We start from the raw sequence: 26,845 nt of genomic DNA on the forward strand, positions 1-26,845 counted from the left end.
TTCTCTTTTATAATTTTCCCTTTCCTCCATTTATTCTAATTTATATGCTTACAGCTGTGTTCTGGGAAAGATGCAATGAGCTCCAGGACATAGAGAAGATTATGGCTCAGATTGAAAGGGGAGAGGCAAGAATTCAAAGAAGAATAAGTATCAAGAAAGCACTGGATACAAAGGTACTTTGTATATTCATAAGTACAGTAGCTTGTGTAAGTCCAGTCTGTGAATATGATGAGGTAACCTTGTTAAAGAACAAGTAATTTTTAAATGTAATGTTTAAATTTTAAATTCTACCATAACTTTTTTTAAAATAGTTTACCTGAATATTACATTGATAACCTAGTTTAAAGATACTGGACTTGCTTCTGCCTAAGTAGTGTCAGAAAGCTTAGACCTCATTTCTCTCAGTAACAATAGTGGGAAACTATAAAGTACTGTAGGACAGAGGGCAAGAGAGGCCCTAGATGGGAGAACATTTAAGGTTAGTTATAGTAAAGCTGAAGTAAGTTTGAAGTGTGGATTCCATAGGACTTGTGTTTTTTATATAATATATATTATATAACTTTCATAGATTGGACGGTACAAAGCACCCTTTCATCAGCTAAGAATATCATATGGAACTAACAAAGGAAAAAACTACACTGAAGAAGAGGATCGATTTCTCATCTGTATGCTGCACAAGCTTGGATTTGACAAGGAAAATGTTTATGATGAGTTACGACAATGCATTCGCAACTCCCCTCAGTTCAGATTTGATTGGTTTCTCAAGTCCAGAACTGCAATGGTGAGTGTCCAAGGTTTTTTGTGTAGTGCAGCCGAGTTCAGAATAAGTACATTCGGTATTTGTTAACTTTTTAAAAAGATCCTTGAAGTATATTTTTACTTAGTTTTAGAAATTAAATAATTTCCTCTATTTTTCTCAGCCACAGTTTGAAAATTTAGAGGTAATATGAAAAGCTGCTGTCTCCTCTTTTAATGTTGTATGTTTTGGTGTTTTTTTGTTTTTCGAGACAGGGTTTCTCTGTGTAGCTTTGTGCCTTTCCTGGATCTCACTCTATAGACCAGGCTGACTTCGAACTCACAAAGATCCACCTGTCTCTGCCTCCTGAGTGCTGGGATTAAAGTCGTGCGCCGCCACCACCACCCGGCAATGTTGTATGTTTTAACATTGCTTTATACTATAGGACTAGTTTTCGCTATTAGCTTAATCAGGTTCTAAGTGAGGAGAAATTCTACTATCACGTTCACCTCCTGAACATGATGACTTTTAGGTTTGCATCTACCTGTTCTATCAGGATGCTGAATCTGGGTTCTTTTAAAATAGCTAATTGTTGCCGGGCCGTGGTGGCGCACTCCTTTAATCCCAGCACTCAGGAGGCAGAGCCAGGCGGATCGCTGTGAGTTCGAGGCCAGCTGGCTACCAAGTGAGCTCCAGGAAAGGCGCAAAACTACGCAGAGAAACCCTGTCTCGAAAAAAACAAAAAAAAACAAAACAAAAAAAAAAATAGCTAATTGGCATAGAACAGTGTTGTTTATACTGATTTAAGACTGGGTTATTGGTTGAAATATTAAGGCAACTCCACATAGTTAAAAGGGAGGTTTATTTTGTGGGGTAACTTACAAGTGAAAGGATAGGTTACAGGGTCTGGGAAAGGTGAAGCGCAGTCCAGTGGTGTTCTCTGAAGAACTCTGCTTGGTCTACCTCCAGTGTCCAGGACCCAGGAACCAAGAGAGCCGGCCCATCCGGATTTTCAGGGGTCCTGTCTCCGCTCTACCTTGTAGGTGTGACAGTTACCGAAGCCTCAATGGGGGTGGTACTGCCAGGTCAAAGCTGGGCTACCCACTACATCCCCCCCTTTTGTCTAAATAAGAAGGTCCTAACCTAATACAAGACTATATACAATAGGAATGATTATCAAATATTGTCCAGGAGTAGTAAGGCCTGGATAAGTAAGTAATGACCTAGATATGATGGAACTTTAACCAATACGAAAAATATCAAACAAGAGACACATACTAAAGTCCAGAGAAGTCTGCAGCATGGGTAAATGGCATGTTACAAAGATTATTCCAAAAAAAAAAACCCCAAAAAACAAAAAACAAAGATTATTCCAAAAGGTGTCCTATCCTAAAGAACCTAAATCTAATACTTAATATGTTCTATCTAAGATATTATATATATACTAAGTTGTAACTGTAACTGCTAGTCTTCAATCCCATCAAAGACCTGAGAAGGAATATAATGATACCTGAGAAATGGAAGATGAATGCAAGCAACTTTCGGGAATCTTGTAAGAATAGACAGAGACAGCTGGCAGCCCCGACAGTCACCTAATGTTTCTCAGCATTGTTGGTGTATTCAACTTGGCTACAGGTCTAGAGTATCTTGACATACCATTTTCAGAAGTAGGAATTCTGAAAGACCATCTTACCCTGTCTTGGCAGAGTTCAGTAGTCATTTTTCCTTGTGTCTTGCTTGTCCAGAAAGGACAGCATTGCATTCCTACTGTCAGCAGTCGAGGCAAGGGCAGTTCTTTGCCCAGTAGTCCATTTTGTGCCAAGAAGACAAACTTTTAAATGGAAATGTCTTAGAAGCCCAACATTCTCTTGGGATCAAATTGGTGCTGCCAGGAGCAATTGTGTCTCATGTCAACAGAATTCTAAGTTATTTAAATGCCATATTCTCTAGGTCCATGAAGTGTTTGAAGATTACCTGTCCATCCGACCTATATATCTGTAAATCTGGATAACCTAACTAACTATAGAGATGACAAGCATAGGTGACTATAAATCTATTAAGTCTTATCTACCTAAATAACCTAAGGACTAAGGCTTCATGTAAACAAGGTAAACAGTTTGTAAGCAAATGTACGGTAAAGGATGATGACTTCAAAATTATACAAAATATCTTTAACATAGGTAGGAATGTATAGTACAATATGCAATATGACAATAATCCTGAATATATATCAATATACAAAATATTCTAAACAGAGATAGAACATACATACAGTATGACAGATATAAATTTACAGTTGTATTAATATACAAATATTTCAAATAAGAGTAGAAATATATGTATATTACAACAAATATAGTTCTGTATTTGTATAAATATACAAATTATCTTAAACAGGAATATAAAAATAGTTTACATTTGTATAAACATAAGAATCCATAACAGTGCAAATTATCTAAGGCTGTTATTTTACTGAATTTGTTTACTAGTATATACAATAATCTACCATAATACCTTATACCTGTCCATCCCACTTTTTCTTTTCTTTTTTGTTTCTTGTTTTGTTTTGAATGAATTCTGTATGTTAACCTTTAAATATAAATAGTCCAGAGCAATAACTATAACTAGGCATAGTTATTGCATGTGTTAGATGTTCATTTTCACTGTTAATACCTAAATGATCAGTGGAGTAATGATTTGTGAAGACTATACACTAGTATGGAGCTTTACTGTTTATCTGTTTGTTTATTGGCATACTACCACTGAGCTAGTGTCCGTTAGTGCAGCTTTAAAGAGTGAAGTAAAAACACGGGGCTGGAGAGATGCCTCAGAGGTTTAAGAGCACTGCCTTGCTCTTCCAAAGGTCCTGAGTTCAATTCCCAGCAACCACATGGTGGCTCATAACTATCTGTAATGAGATCTGGTGCCCTCTTCTGGCCTGCAGGGATACATGCAGACAGAACACTGTATATATAATAAATAAATAAATCTTAAAAAAAAAAAGAGTGAAGTAAAAACATTAAATATTTGCTTTTTTTGTATCCTTATAGAATAGTCGGTGAGTAAACATGAACTTCCTTTTGCTTGCTTTTATCAGTCTATTGGGAATATATGGATGACTTTCGTAACATTTTAAAACATCTTCATTTAGATACTGAACTCCCGACAATATGTAGTTGGAATTAACAAGTTTACTGTGTATATTTACAATGCAGGAGCTCCAAAGGAGGTGTAATACCTTAATTACTTTGATTGAAAGAGAAAATATGGAACTAGAAGAAAAGGAGAAGGCAGAGAAAAAGAAAAGAGGACCAAAGCCTTCAGTGAGTGTTCACTAATATGTAAAATGTATAAATTATCTGAGTACAGTGTGTGTGTGTGTGTGTGTGTGTGTGTGTTAGTATATTGTGAGGCAGAGGTTGACAGTCAGGTGCCACCTTATTTTTTGAGACAAGGGTCTCACTGAATTTAGAGCTTGCCATTTTGGCTAGGCTGGCTGTTCTGTTCACCTCTTCTTCCCCACCCCAGACCCCTCACCGATGGGGTGTCTGGGTTTTTCTGGGTTTTGACTCAGAACTCAGGTCCACGTGCTTTCTTGACAGTTTACCCACTAGCCGTGTCTTCAGAGCATTTGAACATGGTTGGCCTTTCTTAGGTTAGGTTTGTCTCTTTTCTTTGTACCAGAAAATAGAAACTGAGTTTGATGCACTGCATATGGAAAAGCATGTCTGCTGATTGCCAAGAGTGCACACTTTTCTTATTCTTGAAACTGGAGGAGATTGAGGGACATTAGGAACACAAGAGCTTTGGTTGTCTTCTAAGCTCTGATTCACTGTCTTAGTAATGTGTTAGCAACTTGAGTGCATTTCCGGAGGAAGCAGGCATCTTGTTACTAACTATGGTAAAATGTTGGGAGATGTGATAGTGGTTTTGAAAGATCATTGTGTAGCCCTGGAGAAAAGTCTTATACTGTCCTGTCCTGTTAGTTACTACTAATGTGCTACACCAGTGAGACTTTAGTTCATGTTCACATTATTTTAATCTTGTCATGAGAACTAATTGTTGTGTTTATTTATAGACACAGAAACGTAAAATGGATGGTGCCCCTGATGGTCGAGGAAGAAAAAAGAAGCTGAAACTATGAACACATACTTGTCTTATAATCACTAAACTAGTAGTTCTTTAATTTACGGGTCTTCATAAGATGTGCTGTACAGTGCTCAACTGTTATGTCATTCAAAGACATCAGCTCCATCTGCTTACTGAGCTAGAAACATAGGATGTAGTTTCACTTTTTTAAATGCAACAGCTGTGCTGAAATTTTTTTTATCATTAACACTTGAAGTAATAAAACAGGCTTCATTTATTAATAAATGTTTCATTTGATTTATTTTTCTATTAGTTTCATTTGCAAGGATTGAGGCTTTTTATTGGCTACGACTTTTAACACTTGTATGGCTTAAAAAACAAGCAAACAAGTAAAAAAAATGACAACATTTGTCCTTTCATCTCCATTTACTTGTGTAATTTTATTTCACATTCTTTGCCTTTAATGATTTTTTTTTTTTTGGTAGTACTATTGAGTCTCATCTGGAAAGATTGTGTAAATTGCATTCTTGCTTATTATAGATGGGGGAAGGCAAGACAAGTTAAAATGATTTCTATGCATATTTCTATTTCACTTTCTGTTCCTATGGTTCTGAGATGAATGTGCCCTGGTCCGTTGGATGAATGGCCTTTTTAGTTGTATAGCCAAAGACATTTAGTATTTTCTGGTTCTTGAAGGTGGTGTATTATTTTGTAGCAGGATTTTTTTTAAAGTATTTGGTAAATATATTGACAAATGGCCTGCAGCAGCCACAACTTAGATAATGTCAGAAGTAAGGTGATTTTTTTCTTTTAAATTTGAATGACCCAGCCAAAATGAGGTGTGAATCTGTCATATTGTTACAATACTAATAGTATGTACCCTCTCAGTTTATAGTATTTTTGAGTTTTTAGAGTAAATGAAAAATTTATTTTATTATATTTTAAAATAACTTCTAAATCTTAGTAGCAAGATGGAGTGTAATTCCAGTTTTTATTTTCTATGGAATAGACTTGCTAACTGGAGACCCTGAAGCAGGAATACCCAGAGGCCTTTATGTGCTACACATCATTTGTATAAAGTTTTATATGTGCAAATTGGGTACATAAGCAGTTCTCCATTTTTCTAAGGGAATGCAATAAATGTAGCATCGTGAATAAATATAACTTTTATAATCCTTAAAGTGGTCTTTTCTTTCCATCTCTGAATTTTTTCCCTTATTTATTTAACTTCAACCTTTTCCCCTTAAGAGATAGTCTGTTTTTCTTAGCTCTCTCCTCTGAAACTTAGTTTTCCTCTGTGCACGAGTCACTGAAGTCTGCTGTCGTACTGTGGTTGCCTGATTTTCTTAAATGTAAGCTTGCTGATGTGAGTGTCATGCATTTGGTCTGTGGCTATTGTAGAGCAATTTGAATTCTTTTCGTCTTTCCCAAAGCTGGTTAATATTGACATTAGATGTGGCCTCGTTTTGGAAGAAATAGTTGAAAACAGTTCTAAGATTGAAGAAAACTATAAAGGTCATAAAAGTGAGGTTTTGAAGATGGAGAGAAATTGGCAGTACTGGTGCTTGGGCCTCCCACACATTTGGGTAGCCAGGGCTTAGGAATGGTAGGCACTGGGACTTGGCAGCAAAAACATGTGAGCGCTACTGTCTTGATGCTTGTCTCTTCTGAAGCCATGCTTTCTGATAAGTCAGTCACCACTCAGCACTACAGGTTGAGTTGATAAAAGTGTCAGCCCAAGTTTGATATTTTGACAGACCTTTCTGGACCTATACTGACACTCTTAAGACCTTCATTGGGGTGATGGTAAAGGCAGATTTGGAACTTGTGCTGAATAGGATCAGTATTGTACCAAGAGGTGTTGTGTAGAATAGAACTGGAAAAGCAATGCTTCAAAGTATTTTGCAAAAGGAAAATGAAACCTTAATGGCTGCATAGCAGCAGCATTATCAGTGACATTATTATCAATAGCAGACATTATCAAGACTCCTTTTTATTTTCTTTTCCTATGCTGAACCGCTGAGCTTTAATATATTTCAGGAGGCCTCCCAGTGTTTTCAGGGTGGTCTTGAACCTTCTGCTTCAGCCTCCTCTAGCTGTGACTCCAGGTGCAAACCAATGCATAAACACCTAGTTTGAAAAAAGGGAGATTATATTTTTCAGATAGTGCTTTATCATTTAATTTTTTTATGTATATAGTTCAGGCTGGCCTGTAAATCTTGTACCTACCAAGGGCTGAGATTATGGGCATGCTCTAGTATTCCTGGCCTTTAAATTTTTTTTTTTTAAGATTTATTTATTATGTATACAGTGTTCTGTCTGCACATATCCCTGCAGGCCAGAAGAGGGTACCAGATCTCATGAGAGATGGTTGTGAGCCACCATGTGTACTGGGAATTGAACTCAGGACCTTTGGAAGAACAAGCAGTGCTCTTAACCTCTGAGCCATCTCTCCAGCCCTTTTTTTTTTTCTTAAGGAAAACTACTTTTTTTTTTAATTTATTTTTATTTTACGTGCATTGGTGTTTTGCTTGCATGTATGTCTGTGTGAGGCTGTCAGATCTTGGAGTTACTGCCATGTGGGTGCTGGAGTTGAACCTAGGTCCTCTGGAAGAGCAGTCAGTGCTCTTAACCACTGAGCCATCTCTCCAGTCCTAAATTGCTAAATGTTAGCGTTTTAAGTCATAAGAGCCCAGTTACTTTTGAGCTGTGTTTCTTTAGAATGTCGTACTAGGGTTATCAGTGGCAGTGCAGGAGAATGTAGAATCACTAGTGTGGTTGGCACACAGGCTCTGGCCCCAGTCTCCATCAGCCCTAAAAGTAAGTCAGTTTGTAGTCCAGAAGTTCATGAACTACAGGCATATTCAAGTTGAGATGCCACCATTTAGAAGGCTTCAGTGTATCTCTTGGTTAGTATTCCATTTAAATGGAATGGATGTAACAGAACTTTAAACAATTGATTTTTCTCCTGCTCTTAAATATATGAATATCAAATGTATCTGTAAAGGAAGAGTGCCATTTGAGTAATTCTGGACATAACCTAGAACAACCTAGGAAGAGAGTCTTAAATTACATGTTTGTTTTAGAGAGTGTGTGTATGTGTATGGGAGCACACATGCCACAATGTATGTGTGGAAGGAAAAGCGCAGCTTACTGGAATCAGCTCTTGCCTTTTAGCATGTGGGTCAGATTGCCAGGCATTTACTTGGAAAAGAGTCTTAGGAATTCTCTAGATGAGGTTCACCTGTGGGCATGTCATTGAGGTTCAGGGATTGTTTTGACTGTTACATAAGTTCAGCTCACTGACAGTGGCCCCTGCTAGGCTACTTCCAGAACCATAAGTAAAGCTAGAAGCTCTTGACTGGATGTGATATGATAAGCTCTTGGAAGTTCCTCTCTTGACTTCTCCACAGTGATGAACTGTAAGCTGGAATTTTAAGCTCAAATCAATCCCTTTAGCCTCTAAGTTGCATTTGGTCTAAGTGTTTAATGTTGTGTATATATCTCCAATAAGAGTTCCCTAGTTAATGCGGAGGTTATAAACACTACATTCACAAAACCACTCACTGGCACTTTGGGAAACAGTAAAACACTAATTTCCTAGGAAGCAGTTTATGCCATTTCCAGAGATAAGGACAAATGTCTCAACACCGTTTATTTGAGGGCAATTCCTCAACTAGAGAGAGAGTAAACGGCAGAGAAGGGTTTTCTGAAAGTCACTGAGATGACGGCATTCAAACTAATCCTCTGTGGCTTTGCCCATAGTGTCTGGTGAATTTGGCACATATTTTCAGCCTGAAATCCATGATGAACAGTCAAAACTGGAGTATTCAATTGAGAGTTACCCTGCTCACATGTAATTTTCCCAGTACCCTTGCTAATATCTGGGGAGAGTGTGTATCTCTCTGACCTATAGAAGATTAAACGCCGGGCGGTGGTGGCGCACGCCTTTAATCCCAGCACTCGGGAGGCAGAGCAGGCGGATCTCTGTGAGTTGAGAGCTGGCTACAATGATTCCAGAAAGGCAAAGCTACATAGAGAAACCCTGTCTCGAAAAACCAAAAAAAAAAAAGAAGATTAAACAATATTTGTTAATTGATTTTAAAAGATTTTGGTCTGGAGAGATGGCTCAGCAGGTAAGAATACTGGCTACTCTTCCAGAGGACCCAGGTTCAATTCTCAGTATCCACAGGGTGGCTCACAACCATCTATAACGTCAGTCCCAGGGGATTCAAAGCTCTCTTCTGGCCTCATGGGCACTACATGCATGTGGTACACAGACTTACATGCAGAAAAAAAAACCCATATACTTAAGACAAAGTATAATTTCTAAAAAAGGTTTTGGACCTGGGTTAATGAGACAGCACTAGAGAGCTGTGATTTTCTGGTGGGATCACAACTGGCAAGGTCTTACTTCGAAACTGCTGGCACATATTCCACGGTGGAAACCTCTTCTTACCTTGGACTGGGAAACCTGAACTAACAACAGCAAAACTTGGGCTGACAGAAGACATGCCATCTGTGCAGATCACCTCACAGGAGCCTTCTTATTCTGTGTGTGTAAAGTCATGAATTTAGCTCCCATGTAGGTTTGGAAATAGGTTAAGAAATGTTTAAAACAATTTTTTTTGGCAGTTTCTGGGTAACCGTCTTGGTTGTCCTGGAACTCTGTAGACCACCAGGTCTGCCTGCTTCTGCCTCCCAAGTGCTGGGATTAAAGGCATGAGCCACCACACCAAGCACTCTGAAACAAAGAAGGCAGTTGTGCAAGAAATACCTAAAGGTAATCATGGGGCACAAAGATGTGGTTTAAACGTAATTTGGCATAGTGATACATGCCTTTGATCCCTGCACTCAGATGATAGAGGCAGGAGGATCTCTGTGAGATGGAGGTCAACCTGGTCTACAGAGTGAGTTCCAGGATAACCAAGGCTACACAGAGAAACCCTGTCTCGGAAAAAACAAAAATAATTTGGGGATTTTTATTTATGTAGTATTATTAAGGCATGGATGGCTATAAATATTGTCAACTTAAAATTAGTTAAGAACTTACTAGGTAGTCTGGGAGCTATGCAAATCAAGTTTTCTTGTCTTTTTAAATACACTTTTATCTTGTTATTGTTTGTTATCCTTTACGTGGAAGAGTGAAAAATAAGAGATAACAGTTTGGTGAAGGCTTGTGGATAGACATAGACATTGGCAAAAATAACTTAGAGATTATTTGCAGATTTCAGTTAGGGAACATATCAAATAACATGTGTGAGTATGTGTGTACCTTAACACCCAACATCGACTGGTAAAGAGAGAGCTGATTTATTTGATGACAGTGGGTTTTACTGACCTTAGGAACAAATGAAACAGAAAAAGGAACAACACATTTTTTTATTGGCTAGATCCTTTCTTTTATATATATTTCTATCTCTGTGCAGTTACATCAACTATTTGCACAAACACAATGATAGTACAATATTGTTATTCCAGAGTTGCTAAGCTCTGGAATGGTACATCTTCATTCTGTGGTTCGGAGACATCTAAGCAATGGTACATCTTCATTCTGTGGTTCGGAGACATCTAAGCTACTGTTTGCCTCGTCAAGGAACTACAGGCACTCTGCTTGGCAGTCGGTGTTGTCGTTGATGGTAATAGTGGTTTTATTTGGTTCTCCCAGCACTGCACCTGTAGGCATCTGGAGAAGTAATTCAGACTTCTCTGGACCCTCAAAGGCAGGCTGAACCCGGTCATCAAGGATTGTCACTTGGATTCTCTGCAGATTTCAGCTGACGCCAATGTAGTCTGTTCCAGCTGGGGTGGGGAGGGACAAAAGACAGTTGTGAGACTGTGGGGTTCGTTATGTAAGCGATGAGAGCCGCCATCCACTCTGCAATGCTCGCTCTCCTCAGCATTACCAGAATCATGACTAGTGGGTTCCAGAAGGCGAGAGCTGTCTTCTCTATTCTGACAAATGTGCAGTGCCGCCTCACATGACCGCGTGCCACTCTTACCAGACCAAGCACATCACCTTCTACTGACTTCCACGAAGACTTTACTTATTACAGAGAAGAAGGTGGCTTCAACTGGAAATAAAAGAATCAGCCTTTTAAACTTGCATCTTGAAGATAACTGTTACAGGTTTTACTTGATGAGGTTTTCCCTATCTCTGGTTCAGTCTTGCAACAACCCAATTCAGTTTTACTCGGCCATGGAGTTTTTGCGATTCTCTGGCTTGTTTTATCAGCCATTTTTACAGGCTGACACATCTGACCATTTAGATTCTTGGTTATTATTTATTTTAAAAGACCAAATATGATGAGAGAAGCAATGATAACAATGGAATAAGATAGAAACCCCTAGACATAAATACATACATACTTTGAGGAACAGAGTATTTATGTTGTCTCAGGAGATCTTTCCAGAAAATAGTTAATAATCACAAAGAAAATAAGCTAACTTTATAGTGGAGGAATCTTAGCAGACACCACTTGAACAGATGATGAGAGTTAGCTCACCAGAATCAGACAGAATGCAGTGAGAATATGGCACCATCCCTGTGATGTTTCTGATAAAGGCATCATTTCAGTCTAACCATGAGGAAAACAGGCAAATCTAAGTTGAGATATTCTGTACATTAGAAAGACTAGTTCATTATCTTCCAAAGCAGCAAGTTGATGGGGGTTAAGAAAGGAAAAAGGTGTGGGGGTGGGTGGAGATTCTAGGGAGTCAGCAAAAGTGTTTGCCATGGTGGCCAGGGCATGCGGCAGCCAGGGGCATGTGGTAGAAATCAAATGAGAGATACTTTCTTCCCTTTTCTATCACTGTGATAAAGACCCTGACCAAAGTACCTTCGGCCAGAAAGGTTTTATTTTAGCTCACAATCCAGGTCACAGTCCATCAGTGCATAGAGGTCAAGAAACCTAAAACCACTAGACACATCCACAGGCAGGGACAGAGAGGGATGCTCGTTTTCTCCACTCTTACACAGCCCAAGACCTCAATCCAGGGAATGGTCTCTCACTTTTAGACTGTTGTCTTCCCACATCAGTGAATAATGAGTGAAGTCAATCCCTCATTGAAACTCCCTTCCAAGTGATGGGTGATTCCACATCCCATCAAGTTGATAACTGAACCTAACCATCGCAGTCACAATACCTACTATCAGCCTCTGGCCTTAGAAGGGTCAGGGGGAAGGGGAGGGATGAAGAAGGAATTGTTCTGCATTACTAAAAATTATAGAGGGGCTGGAGAGATGGCTCAGCAGCTAAGAACACAGGATGCTCTTCCAGGAGACCTGGGTTCCATTCCCAGCAATGACATGCCTGCTCACACTCATCTTCAACTCCAGTCCCAGGTATGGAATGCCCCTTTCTGGCACATGCAATCGAAACACCCATATGTAAAATATTAAATTAGAGCAGATCTGACAACTAAATGTAGGGTGAGATTTTGGACTGGATTAGTCGTGATTGGACCATTGGTGGAGCTTAATCCGAGGAGTTACAGAAATGTGTCAAGTTTGTGTCCTGGTTTGATGTCTGTGCTGTAGTTATGAGGGGATATATTTGTAGGGATTACATTTTGAGCTTTAGAGTGGTGGCTCTAAACTTCCTGGCGACTTCCTCCCGAGGGTTGACAAAACCCTGTGGCACTTGCTGCGTCTCTGTCAGTTGGAGGTTGTCTCAAAACTTTTTGAGAGGCACCAAATAAATGATGGCATTAACAGAAGATCTATGACTGCATTGAAAACTAGCAAGGCAGAGGAGGCAGAGAAAGAGGCCTTTGTACCCCAGGCACTTGGGTCACATCTTGGGTCATTGCTTCATTGCGTCCATTAGTCAAACTCATGTGGGCTCAGTGTCTTCAACTGCAAATGCAGATGTTTACAGCTGCCTTCAAGGCCACTGTGAGGACTGGAAATCATATAGCAACCACTGCAGCACAATATCTGGTGAATACTGGGCATGGAGTGAGTGGAGAGTGAGACTTACAATCATGCACTTCTTTTCTTTTTTCTTTATCCTTCTCTCATATATTATGTCCTGTCTGCAGTTTCCTCTCCCTCCTCTCCTCCCAGTCCCTTCCTCCAACCTCCCTTCTCCTACAGATCCACTCCTCCTCCTTTCCCTTCAGAAAAGGGCAGGCCTCCCAGGGAACTCAACCAAACATGGTGTATCAAGATGCAGAGATCCACAGCCAAGCATCAGGCCAAGCTCTGGGACTCCAGTTGAAGAGAGGGAGGAGGGGCTTTATGAGCAAGGAGGGTAAAGATCATGATGGGAAAATCTACAGAGACAACTGAACCAAGCTTGTGGGAACTCACAGACCAAGAGCTGTGGAGCCTGCATGGGACCAGACTAGGCACTCTGCATACAGAAGACATTTGTGTAGTTTGGTCTGTTTGAGGGGCCCCTGGCAGTAGGATCAGGATCTATCCCTGGTGCATGAGCTGCCTTTTTGGAGCCCATTACCTGTGGTCAGATGCCTTGCTCAGCCTTGATACAGTAGGGAGGAGCTTGGACCTGCCTCAACTGAATGTACCAGGCTTTGCTGACTCCCCATAGGAGACCTTATCCTTTCGGAGGAGGGGGATGGAGGGTGTTTGGGGGGGGAGGGGAAGCTGGGGGAGGAGGGGGAGGAGGGATGATGATAAGGGGATCTGTGGTTGATATGTTAAATGAATAAAAAATTTCTTAAAAAAAGAAAGAAATAATTTAGGATAGCAATGAAAAAAAGAAAAAAAGAGTCAGAGACATGTAGTGGGTAGCCATTCCAGCTTTGATCTGGAAATTCCAAGCCCCATTGAGGCTTCGGCAACTGTCACGCCTACAAGGCGGGGCCAAGGGAGGCACCGAGAGACCCGAGATCTGGATGGGCCTGCCTGCGCACGCGAGCTGCTCTCTCTGTTCCTGGACCCTAGATAGTGGAGGTTGAGCTCCAGAGAACACCGTTGGACTTCGATACACCTTCCCCAGACCCCACGACCTACCTTTCCCTTTTTTGTAAGTTACCCACTAAATAAATCTTCCTTTTAACTATGTGGAGTGGCCATAATAATTTCACCAACAGAGACACAAGAACACCAAGATATACAACCATAACATATATGCAGAGGACCTAGTTCAGACCACATGATTGTGGGTTCAGTCTCTGTGAGCCCCTATGAGCTCTGCTTAGTTGATTCTGTGGGCCATTTTCTTGTGGTGTCCTTGACTCCTCCGGCTCCTACAATCCTCCTTCCTTGCTCTCTTTCTCAGGAATTCCCAAGCTCTGCCTAATGTTTGACTGTGGGTTTCTGTATCTGCTCCTATTAGCTACTCGATGAAGCCTCTCTAATGATGACAATCATGCATTTTAAATACATATGCAAAATGAATATTACCTCTTGAGGAGATGGCTAGGTCTATAGAGTACCTGGTCTGTATCATTTTTGTTTAGACACACGAATCACTACCCCAAGAACCGTCAGTTCTAGTCCATCCCAGCCCCAAAGTGGCAGTACTTTTGGATACCAAAAGGAATTTAGATGTCTCCTCCAAATTATAAGCCAAACAATCCAGTGAACCAAAATTGATTCTATTCATAGACATTTAGAATGAGAAATGAACCTCTCTGAACATTAATGAAAGAAAGGTAGATGGGTGAGACAGTTTTGTGGATAAAAGTGATTGATGTGCAAGCCTGGTGCCTGAATGTGATCCTTGAATCTCACATAGGTGGAGGGGTAGATCTGACTCCAGCAAGTTGTCCTCTGACCTCCACATGTGTGCTGTGGCTCCTGGGTCTCCACACACAGTGTTGTGGAATATTAGTTTAAGATGTGTTACATTTGTTCATGCTGAGGAACGTTTGTTTTAATGATGCAAAGATGTGCTGCATTCTTTTATGTTGCATTTAACTCTGTGAAGCTGTGTTACTGTGCCTGTCTAAAACACCTGATGATTTAATAAAGAGCTGAACAGCCAATAGCGATGCAGGAGAAAGGATAAGCAGGGCTGGCAGGCAGAGAGAATAAAGAGGAGGAGAGATCTGGGAGGAGGGGATGGAGGAGTGAGAAAAGAAGGGGCCAGCCAGCCAGCCAGCCAGCCACACAGCCAGCCATGGAGAAAGAAGAAAGGTATATAGAAATAGAGGAAGATAAAAGCCCAGAGGCAAAAGATAGATGGGCTAACTTAAGAAAAGCTGGCTAGAAATAAGCCAAGCTAAGGCTAGGCATTTATAAGTAATAAGTTTCCATGTGTATTTATTTGGGATCTGGGTGATGGCCCCCCAAAGGGCAAATGATCAAAGAGCCAAAGAGTAAAAACAGCAAAATAACAAAGATCTTGCATGCACACACACACACACACACACACACACACACACACACACACACACAATTTTGTTTAAAAGAATAGATGAACTAGTCAGAGTCATTATTGCTGTTTCATATATCATCTCCCTGTGATGTATGTATGAGTGTTATGATGTTGGTTTTACAAGTCTAAGTAAAATGGCAGTGCTTATCTTCCTCAACCATTTTGGAGATGAAATGACATTATGTTCACATTTTCATTGGTATTGGTGCGTTTTGCTGTCCTTATGTCTGGTCAATTACTGTAGACATCTAGATTGTTAGTAGATTCTATTTGTTTAGAGGGCTCTTGCATCTACACTGAAGTATTGTCATGGTTTATAGACATGTAGGCTGCTGGCCCTGAGGTATGCTGGCTGACTGGCTGACTCCCAGGAGACTAAAAGATCCCAGCAGAAGTAAGGAAATCTAATCATCTGTATACTGGTTTTACTTTTATGATAAGCACCCAACAGGCTTTCAGGAGGATGTGGGATCCAGAGTCATCCAGTCTGGCTGCCAGCTAGACTTTCGTCGTCTGTGTCAGGAAACACAAAGATGAGTGGGACGTGAGAACAGTTACTGGAAGTCAAGGGGAATGCTGGAGTCAAGAGGCTAAAATTCTCCTCTTCAGAGTCCTATGACTTACAGGGGTTTGGCTTATCCAGCCATTGCGCAGTTCTTACACACATGCATGCGCATATACGTGTACATACACACACACACACACACACACACACACACACACACACACACACACACACGTACTGTTCCTTAGGAGAGAGCCTTTTAAGACAGGGTCTCTTCTTGCCCTGGAACTTGCTGATTAGTCTAGACTGCCAGACCACAAGCCCCAGAGATCCTCCTGTCTCTGCCGCCACAGCACAGGGGTTGCAGGTGTGCAGTGCTGTACTTACGTGGTCACAGAGGACCGAATTCAGGTCCCCAGGCATTTTGCTGCCTGAGCTATTGCCTCCCCACCCCATCCCCCAAGCCCATGTTGTTGATGAGCACTGTAAGGTCTTATAAGTATTCCGGACATTGGAAAAATTCATTGGAGTCCATGATAAGCAAGTGGCTAAGGAGTAAGTCATATAGGCTGTGGTCTGAGGATGCTTTTGCATAGACAAGCCATTTATCCAGTAGAAAGAAGAGATAGAGTCAGAACCCACCAACATAGACCTGGCTTGCTGGCTCCTGACAGACAGCGCCCACCACCAGCATGAATGGTATGATATTCTCTTCCCTCGGCCCTCTCACCTTCTGCGGGCTGTTGCTTTGTCTTCCTAGAGCACACAGTGGTGGAAGACGCTATAGAAGATCAGTGCCCCTTCTCCAGATGGCCACCTCCACGTAGACAGCACTTTCCTCAGCGTGTTACTCTGCATCTCCCAAGTGCAGGGCCGGCTCTAGGGAGGTACAAAGGACAAACCAGGGAAAGATGAGCTGGACTCCCAGATGTACTTGCTCTCTTTGCTGGCCCCATGTGGGTCACACCTGTCGTACCTGTCGGGTCACATCAGGTCACACAGACCCTGCTCAGGGAGAGAAAAACCCCCAAACTCAAAGAGCCAAGTCAGTGAACGACATGCTATGACTGCCTCTTGGTTGGGGTCCCACTTACTCTTCTGTTTTAAGAGCTTTCTGTCAAAAATAGTGACAACCAGGCAGCCAGGCAGACGCCGGCACCGGCTATTGTCTCCGGAGTGTAGGGGTGAAGTTAGAGATGCTTCCCTGTGTTTGGAGACAGCTGAGTCACTGTTCCGTGTTTGGGGACCACCATTGCGCATTTTTTCATAGTATTTGTTGATTGCAGGGACAGATAGCAATCTGGGGCTGGGGGAGGCGGGACTCTGTCGACTGAGCTAGAAAAGCTCCCCAGGGGAATGGAAGTGGATTTTTTGAGAGGGAAGGCTGAAGGAGGTCAGAGCAGGCACCAGCCTCCAGGAAACATGTTTCTTCTAGAAGGAAGGAAAGCTTGATAAAGAGAATGCTAAGATTGGACATGTAAATGTACTCGCTTCATTCTACGACCTGACCTGATTACAGTTTATATGAAGTTCAGGGCTGGTGAGTAGAGTAGATGAAGTCTCTTCTCACCCAGCTTCATGACCTGAGTTGGTGCCTGGGACAAATGGAAGAAGGAGAGAGTTGTCCTCTGCAAGTTGCCCTCTGATCTGCACATGCTGTGGCACACACTCCCAACAAAACAGACAGACAGACAGACAGATAAAGTAAATGCAATAAAATTAAACTTTTATGAAGTTTAGCTCCTAACACTAGATATATTCTGTCCTAAACATTTTTGAAATAAATTGCATTTGGGCTAATACTGGAGGTTAAAAAAAAAAAAAAAAAAAAAAAAAAAAAAAAAACAAGCCAGGAAGCTTGGAGGGATATAACCCCAGAGATGGAAAAATAGAAAATCAAAGTTATGGAGCCACAGTGATGACACCTTTGTGAATATATTAAGTGAAGATATATATCTGAATTAAAGTAAAAAAAATCTGGAGAGTAGAAATCAGAATTAAAAGGTGTCAGTTCATGATGCATTTTGGTAGAACAGACACACAGATATGTTGTACTGAAAGTTTTACTGTGGTACATAAGACCTCTCATAGTGTAGTCTGACTTGAGTCTGAATTGCTTCTTTTTGCTTCTGAATTCATCTGGAACCATGTTCCACCTGGAACCATGCTCCATCATCTGGAACCGCGTTCCATCTAGAACTGTGCTCACCTAGAACTGTGCTCCATCTGGCTCCATGTAGTTCACTGTTTCCCAGTTATACCTAGGTTTGCACTATGCCTGCTCCACATGGCAAGGGTGATTCGCTGGTGACTTTCTCTGAGCTGGATTGTGCTATTTTGATGAACGCAAACTCTTCAGGGCTTTGATGAGACATTTCTGGGAACTGGAGACCCGGCGTTACAGCTTTGGAAGCCATGTTGAATTTTCTCAAGAAATTATAAATTCTGTAAGCTGTGTTTCTGTAAGAGCCTGGCTAGTTTATAATTGTGGGGCTGGCCACTGCAGACTGAGAGCAGAGGTAGCCGTACCCCGAGAAGGGTGCTGAAGTCATCTTCTTTTTTTATGCCAAGGATTCTCACCCTACCTCCCTGTTCTCAGTCCTGGAGATGTTTATGATGCTCCCAAGGCTGGCATAGGACACGAAATCAAGAGCTGGGAAAAAATTATTTTTCTTCAAATTCTTTAAATGTTTAATAAACCGAGTTATATAAGGCCATTTTTTATGTGACTATTTAATGTGCTCTGAGAATGTGCTCCCCACCCCCCGCTACTCTCCCTTTTGTGCCCTGCCCTGCCATTGGTCTATTTTGTCCCCGTAGAGAGTTTCTCCTCTAGTTTCGTGTTGTCTGTACACATGTGACCTATGGATCTGCAGGGCAGGTCTTTCCTGACAGACGTCTTGTTGGTGCTGGTCCTCTCTGGCCTTAGATTTGTTTCTTGTGAAAACGGTGGCATCTTTGGAAGCCTCTCACTCCAAAGCTGGGCGTCGCTCTACTGTGGTTTCTTGATAAGGATGAAATGTCACCATTTTGACTGTGCCCTTATCAGTTCTTAAAACCCATGCATTTGGTGATGTCCTCCACTGAGACTGTCCTAGCCTCTAGATGGCGCATTTGGACCAGACCAGCTGATGTCTGCTGTTATTCCATGATTACCCTCCTTTTTTTTCTAGCTAGAATCTGGGAAGACAGCACACTCCCAAAACAGTCCTCTTATTTGTCTGTTCATAAAAGTGGCCAGTAGCTTTTCTCCTGCACTAAGGTCTCTCAGATAGAGTAAGACCCGACCACAAGAAAGGGTGCTGGGATTGAAGTCTATTATGATGATGATGTTGTTGTTGATGATGATTAATTGTGCCCATTTCTCACTCTGGTTCTTGTTTTCTTAATATAGTTGGGAACTCTAGTGTTGAGATCATGTGGAACTGCTGTAACTCCCTAATGCAACGACTTTTTATCATGTGTGCTTCTTGGTCTTAGCACCAGTTGCTAACATGTCCATTTTGTCCCACTGAAGAGAGTCACCCCTGCTCTGTGTGGGCTGTTATTTACACAGAGTATCTTTTTCTCTCTTTCACATTCAGCCTATGTGAGTACTTGTCTACAACGAGTTACTTACAGATGGTACATATGGCTCTTTTTCTCTAAGTCCCTTCAGTCACTTTTATTTTATGAATTTAATCCATTTGCATTTAAATGTGACAGCTAATAGGGAGGAATATTACGTGTGTGTGTGCACACATGGGTGTGCATGCATGCACCCACACATGTGTGGGGTTCTGCCAGTTTAAGACCACAAAAGCAGGAGGCAAAGCCCTCTGCGCAGCCCTGCAGCCCCAGGCTGCCTTCCAGTTAATTGTTTCCTCTTCCACCCAGTTCTGTTGTCCTTCTTTTCTTCTCTAATGCCATTTTTTATGTTCCATTGAGGCACCAGCTTTTTGGTATTGATATTATAATGGCTCTTCTTGGCTGTCGGCTTGACTGCATCTGGAATCAACTGAAGTAAGGCTCTGGGCAGCCTGTGATGGACTTTCCTGACTGGATTAGCAGAAGCAGGAAGACCTACTCTAAATGTGGACTGCACAGTCTGGCAGCAGCCCAGAGAAAAGGACTCGGAAGAAACTTGGCCTGTGTGCCCTCGCTCTCACATCTGTTCCGCTGCAGCTGCGTTCCTTAGCTGATATCAGAACCAGCTTCTTCAGGATTCCAACGTGGACTGCTGGGTATTTTGAGTATCCAATTTGATGATGTTTTGCTACTGTCTGTCTGTCTATATTTGTTATTTCTTCTTTTGCTTTGGCTTGTGATGTACTTAATAAACCCATTCATACACAACTGGGAACACAGTTATTATAGACCATCCTCTGGACTACACAAAACATGCCCCTCCTTGCCCCAGCCCTCCCCAAGGCTGAAGGAGCATCACAGAAGGGAGGCAAGCAGAGTGTAGGAGGGCTGGAGAAAAGGCTTAGACATCAGGCTGCTTTTCCTGAGGCTATGAGTTCATTTCCCAGCACTCTGTTTGTGGCTCAGAACTGTCTATAACTCCAATTCCAGGGGCTCTAATACCCTCTACTGGCTTCTGAGGATGCCAGATATTCATGTGATGCCTAGACAAACATGCATGCATGCAGTTTAAAAAAAAAAAAAAGAAAGAAAAAAAGAAAAAAAGAAAAAAAAATGGAGGCGCTGGAGGATGGGGAGGGGTGGTGTGAAGTGCTGTCTTCTGAACTTGACATGACCATTACATTTGTGGTCTTTATAACACCTGTGGTTAACAGTCTAGTATGGATGGTGGGGGGCACATGAGGTACCATACCTAGCCGAGCAGCTATGGGCAGTTGGGAGTCATTTTTCCTTAGGGATGCAGTCGCTTACCAGTTCCCCTGAATCCAGTAAATAACCCCACACTCACGAATCCCTAAACTCAGCAGAAGTGGGAGTGTTATGCAGGGGGATTGCGGGGGTGGGGTGAATGTGGACAAAGTACCTTACATAGTGCATGGAATTGTCAGAGAGTGAATTTAAAAATAAAATAATAAAATAAAATATGATTTATTAACCCACTAGTGGGTATATACCCAAAGAAAATGAAGTCTTGGAATTAAATCAGCATCATTCTGTTGTCTGAGTGGCATCCGTGGCTTATGGATGTAATTTTATTATTTCCAACATGAACAAGAGTTGGAGAGAGGAGGCTAGCCCAAGTGCTTCACCAGAGTGTGCAGAGGCTGAGTGGAGAGAGGAGGCTAGCCCAGGTGAGGAGGCTAATGACAGCCTGTTCTTTCCCTTTCTCCGTCTTTCATGTGCAGCCAAGAAACGCTGCCATTTCAGTCTCCTCTAATTTAACTCAGGACACCAAGGCACACTTAATTTGCCACTTCACAAGCTAGCCAAAACATTTGCCTTTGTCTTTGTGTGCTGCTGCGAGGGTTTCCTGGTTTCCTAAAGAGTCCAATACATGTGGGGTGTGTTCTTGGGCTGGCTACTTACTTTGACTCCTGATTCTTATCATGAGAAGCACTTTCCATTTCTGCACAGAAGCTTGCTCTGTCTGTGAGAAGACTGTCAGAATGCATCAGCCGCTTTTGTTCATTTACTAAGTAGCACGTTACATACATTTCTACCTTAAAGTTCGCTGGTAAAGAGCTGGGTTCCTTGTTCAGGTGTTCATGCTAAGTCAGCCTGTCACATACGATGTGACAATGAGGATCAGGGCGTATTACACAACCTTGCTGAGTAGCGGCTCCAGATCTCATCTTCTGCATCGACTCCTGTCTGTGTGCATGTATGAACATGTCCTTCAAGAGGTGCGCTTGCCGAGTTGCTGCACCATGGAATCGTGGGCATAGATTGGCAAACGGAAAGGATGCAGTCCTTTTTGTGGGGCTCACTGAGCAACAGTGACTGGTGGTAACTAATATGAAGGTAGCGTCTTATTACCAAAATACTAGCCAGCACTTCCACCACTGCGTATAGGGAACTTGCAAAGAAGAAGCCAGTGCTCTGTGGAGGCTTGGCTATTTGTTGGTGGGAAAAGACCCCAGAATCATCCACTGATATATCATAGCATGCACAAAATAGACAGAATCCCCACCTCCACACACCTTAGATTAAAAAAATAGGGTATCAGTGATATTTTTTATTATGATTGATCTTCCTAGAAAGTACTCCTGGATGTGTCTTAGGCCTAACAAAAAATATAACAAAAATTTAGATTTCCATAAAGAAGAATATTGGAAATTTAATACACCGTTTTTGGTTTGTTTTTTGAGACAGGGTTTCTCTGTGTAGCTCTGGCTGTTCTGGAACTCACTCTGTAGACCAGGCTAGGCTTGAACTCACAGAGATCCCCCTGCCTCTGCCTCTGTGAGTGCTGGGACTAAAGGTGTGCGCCACCACTGCCTGTTTCATCCACGTTCTTTTAAGAACACCAATCCCTACCTCATCTGTAATGGAGATACTGTTGCAGGATACATTGACAAGAAAACAGAGACCTCAGGTACTATTCTTATTCTTAGCTCTTGATACTTTAGAAAATGTGTTTTGAACTGAACTTAGTCCTTGAATTTTTTTTTTTTTTTGAATGTCACAAAGCTAGTGTTGTGTATCTCTGAGGTGTGGTGTAAAACCAGCCCATTGCACATCTCTGAGATGTGATTGACAGGGCTGAGGATCTGGGAACGCCAAGCAAAGCCACTGGAGAGCAGACACTAGCAATCTCACTCCTCCACTCCCTTTCTGTGGTGGTTTTAGAGACAAAAGCTTAAACAGAATGTTGTTGTGTGATCAGTCTGCCATGCTGTCCTGGAGAGCATGTCCCCTGCCCATCTCCACCCCGGGCGTGTTTGCGTCTTGTCCCAGCTCTCAGCTTAATGGGAACTCTGTGCTATGTACAGGAAGCAGTCACACTAGTTCTATGGTACTGGCCAGCTTAATCCTGCTCAGATGTGGGCATAGACGCCCTGCTTCTCAGGTCCCCACTGAGGCCTGTCTGATGGATCTGATATGAGAGTGTGGTCATGTAATACTAGCCTCCATGGACAGAATCTGACTCTTGAGTTTACTAACATTTTTCTTTAAACAAGACAATGGTGACACTTGCTCGCAACATCTTATCGCATGTGGGAGGAGGTGGTTGGTGCTGAGGAATGAGGAACCCCTTCATCTTTGGCTGAGTTTCAGTTGGGCTCCTCAGAGATCAGGAGCCCTAGGAAGGGGACCGGATGTATGCACACAGAGTTCTCGAGTCCCCCTATGTCATTTTAGGACTCTTTATGTTATTGGGGACATAAATGTTTGATTAGGGATCTTCTAAGCCTTCATGACTCCTTTGGCTGTGCTGTTTTTTTTTTTTTAGTTTTGGTTTTGGTTTTTTTTGGTTTTTTGAGACAGGGTTTCTCAGTGTAGCTTTGTGCCTTTCCTGGAACTCACTTTGTAGACCAGGCTGGCCTTGAACTCACAGAGATCCGCCCGGCTCTGCCTCCCGAGTGCTGGGATTAAAGGCGTGCGCCACCACTACCTGGCAGCTGTGCTGGTTTTTTTTCTTCTTCTTTTTAGAATAAAGTCATACACAAAGTCTTAACCTTCCTGCACTCCATTTTGTCCTTGGTGTTGGTGGAGTCTACACCTGTGGAACGTTCCGGCACAGCTTTAGCGGGGAGTAGAGCGTGAAGGGAACAGGGGCTGCCATAGTGGCCAGCTGACAGTGCTTGCCCATCATGCACAAAGCTCTGGCTTCCATGCCCAGCACATCCAACAGGCATGGTGTCTTACATCCCTAATCCTAGCACTCGGGAGGTAGAGATAGGAGGATCTGAAGTTCAACACCATCTTTGGCAATACAGAGAATTTGAGGCCAGCCAGGGCTACATGTGAGCTACACGTAACTGCTATGGGATGTTCTGCATGTCCTGTGGGAGCCCGTTCTCGGGTTCCTCATGGCTTTACCCAGCAGGTCCGCATAGAGGATGATTAGGACCACAGGCCTGAGTGCAGGTGTCTGAGATGGTCTGCACTTGGCTGTGCTGGGGGATGGTCTGTATGTCAAGTTGCTCTGATTGGTCAATAAATAAAACCTGATTGGCCGTGGCTAGGCAGGAAGTATAGGTGGGACTAACAGAGAGGAGAAATAAAAGAACAGGAAGGCAGAAGGAGTCACTGCCAGCCACCGCCAGGACAAGCAGCATGTGAAGATGCCGGTAAGCCATGAGCCATGTGGCAAGGTATAGATTTGTAGAAATGGATTAATTTAAGTTATAAGAACAGTTAGTAAGAAGCCTGCCATGGCCATACAGTTTGAAGCAATATAAGTCTCTGTGTTTACTTGGTTGAGTCTGAGTGGCTGTGGGACTGGCGGGTGACAAAGATTTGTCCTGACTGTGGGCAAGGCAGGAAAACTCTAGCTACACGTAATCTAGAAATTATATTATTTTGTTTTGTTTTGTTTTGTTTTGTTTTTCGAGACAGGGTTTCTCTGTGTAGCTTTGCGCCTTTCCTGGAACTCACTTGGTAGCCGAGGCTGGCCTCGAACTCACAGAGATCCACCTGGCTCTGCCTCCCGAGTGCTGGGATTAAAGGCGTGCGCCACCACCGCCCAGCGAAATTATATTATTTACCTTATAACTGCAAGAGCAAAGTAGAAGCTGAGTCATTGCTTAGATCAGAAAGGGAACTTACCATCCTCTCTGTCAGCCAGGATCAGTTACCCTGGAGGTGGGGAATTTAGCTCCCAGCTGCTCTCCCCCTGGCCGGCTCAATGCAATGCTGAAGGACTCCTCTTCTTCATAGAGGGAGTCATTGATGATCAGGACCTGGCAGGTCTTCTCTGTCTCACCCTTCTCAAAGTGGAGCATGCTGGTGTTGTCTTCTGGTCGTGAGACATAATCTGACCAAGATAACTCCATGGCAGGAATCGTGCCAGTGGCAGAACCTGCAGGCATGTGAAGAAACACAGGAATGGTGAGAAGATACAGAATTCCTAATGCGAGTTTCTTCCTGGTTTATCAGACTATTTGTAAGCAACAGCCATTTTAATGACTTACTTACCTCTTCCATTCACAAGTATTAATACTGCAGTTGGAAGGCTTTCAGCACAGTCTATTTGACATGGTGCAGATTTACTAGTCTTTAAGGAGGTGTCAGATCCCAAGGACATTCCACCAATAAAAGGGCAGGCCTACTGACTGAGTCCGGAATTGAGTCTAGGCCCAGCTCAACCTGGACAATAGAAAGATTTCTGGCAGTTGGATAAAAGCTAGCGTTCCTCAGGAACTTATGAAAGTAGTTCCCATCTACCAAAAGGAGTCATTCCCCTCACCTCTGGCAAAAGGGACACATGGCTCTATTGAGAGACACTGTGACTGCATCTCAAAGCCCATGCTGGCTTCCCAACTCCCTTGGTCCCTACTCGAAGTACTTGATGTATATTTCACAGTCCACGCTCGCCTCCCAGGCTCCCTGCTTTGTAGATACCCTTTGTTTTCTTTATAACAGCAAGGTTTCCCCTGCCCTGCTGTTACCACTATTCTCTTGCTCTCTCTCTCTTGCTCGTCTCCCCTTTTCTCAGACAGCCCTGGCCATGTCCATTCTGTTTCTCTTTCTCTCTGCTCTGGACTCTTCCAGATGTCTCTGGATATTTTCTCTCTTTTTTTGCACAATAAAAACCTTTCCCTTGACCTTACCATGGAGCGGTCATGTATACTACAGCTGGATGAGCCTTGATCTTACATTAATAGATGGGGAAATAGAGAGGCAGAGAAATGAGAACCAGGAAGTCCGTAGTCTGACAACTGCATAGAATTTTTCCTGCCTTCCCATGCCATAGTGACACAGCATTTACACAATCTTTCATTCCCACTCTGATTAGGGCTCCCTGCACACCACCATCATCATATGGCCACGAGATTACCTGTCAGTTTGCAAACAGTGAAGGATTAATCAGGGGATTTTAGCTTGGATTCAATGCACCTTACATATGTATATTTTTAGGTTTTTTTTTTTACTTTTTAAATTATGTGTGTGTGTGTATATATATATATGTGTGTGTGTGTGTGTGTGTGTGTGTGTGTGTGTGTGTGTGTATAGATATGGGCACATAAGTGCAGTGCCTATGGAGGCCAGAAGAGAGCATTTGATCTCCTGGAACTGGAGTTACAGAGGACTATGAGCTGTTGACTTGGATTCTAAGAACTGAACGTGGGTCTTCTGAAAGAACAGCATGGGCATGCTCTTTGCTGCTGAGCTCTCTCTCTAGCCCCATCTTTAAATTTTGTTGAAACAGTTGACTTGTGTTAAGACTTACCAGTGTAAATGCACAACTTGTTGGTTTTGATAAATCCATATAAAATGTAACTAACACTATAATTGTAATATAGGACATTGTTTTCCTCCCACAAATATTGACTTACATTTCCTACAACCCCTCTTCCTCTTGTCTCCCATCCCCCAGAAACCACAGATCTGCTTTGTGTCATAACTTTATTTGATATCATGAGAATTCATATAAATGGAGACACACACACCATGCGGTCTTATTGTCTTGACTCTCATTTACCACAGTACTTTGAGACATCTGCGCGTCATGACTTTGTTTCCTTTTATTGCCGACTCTTGCTTCCTGTCAGGTCCAAAGGAAACTCCAAGTCCCCAAACTCCCAAAGGCAGTCCAAATATCCAGAAATGAGATCAACCTGGACTATAGGAGGATTTCTGGTGGTTAGATAAAAGCCAGTGTTCTTCAGGAGAAGCTGGTTACCATCTACCAAAAGGAGTCATTTCCCTTACCTAGGTAGGGCAGAAGGAAAATGTGGCTACCCATGGCACCATCAATATGCCAACGCAGATTCTGACCCCAGGCTCCCCAGCAGCGCAAGTCCGGTTACAAATGTCAATGTCTGTGCTGCCACGCTGTCGCCCCAACCCTTCTCACCCCCCAACTTCCTACAGTTCACGGGTTCCTCCCCACAGCCACTCATGCTCCTTATAACCCTGCTATCCTCACTGTGTTTTCTCTGTGCTCCGTTTCTGCCTCTCTCATTATCTTTCCTCCATTTTCTATCCCCTCCTCTTTTTCCCTCTCAAAGACAGCCCTGGTCATGTCCAGTTTGCTGGCCGTGTTCAGTCTACTTCTTTCTCTGCCCTGGACTCTTCCAGATGCCTCTGGCT

At 42.5% G+C, this 26,845-nt stretch overlaps 2 protein-coding genes across 3 annotated transcripts in view; one reads left to right on the plus strand and one right to left on the minus strand.

Moving 5' to 3' along the window:
- Smarca5 (SWI/SNF related, matrix associated, actin dependent regulator of chromatin, subfamily a, member 5) overlaps positions 1–6,006 on the plus strand; it is a 37,968-nt gene extending 31,962 nt beyond the window's left edge. Inside the window, exons 21-24 of one of the 2 annotated variants that reach the window (XM_028881774.2) lie at positions 55–173; positions 569–781; positions 3,952–4,059; positions 4,815–6,000. In XM_028881774.2, coding sequence (XP_028737607.1) covers positions 55–173; positions 569–781; positions 3,952–4,059; positions 4,815–4,880 — 506 coding nt within the window. In that variant the 3' untranslated portion in view covers positions 4,881–6,000. Of the gene's footprint in view, positions 1–54; positions 174–568; positions 782–3,951; positions 4,060–4,814 lie in introns of both variants that reach the window. The other variant, XM_028881775.1, reaches the window with a different exon arrangement.
- Positions 6,007–10,378: 4,372 nt separating this feature from the next.
- The window catches only part of Frem3 (FRAS1 related extracellular matrix 3), a 60,032-nt gene continuing 43,565 nt past the window's right edge, over positions 10,379–26,845 (minus strand). The window contains 5 exon segments of the mRNA XM_028881760.2: positions 10,379–10,627; positions 16,410–16,463; positions 16,466–16,558; positions 24,359–24,380; positions 24,382–24,611. Coding sequence (XP_028737593.1) covers positions 10,425–10,627; positions 16,410–16,463; positions 16,466–16,558; positions 24,359–24,380; positions 24,382–24,611 — 602 coding nt within the window. The 3' untranslated portion in view covers positions 10,379–10,424.

The sequence above is a fragment of the Peromyscus leucopus genome, chromosome 5 (assembly GCF_004664715.2).
Source record: "Peromyscus leucopus breed LL Stock chromosome 5, UCI_PerLeu_2.1, whole genome shotgun sequence".
In the NCBI taxonomy this organism is placed as follows: domain Eukaryota; kingdom Metazoa; phylum Chordata; class Mammalia; order Rodentia; family Cricetidae; genus Peromyscus; species Peromyscus leucopus.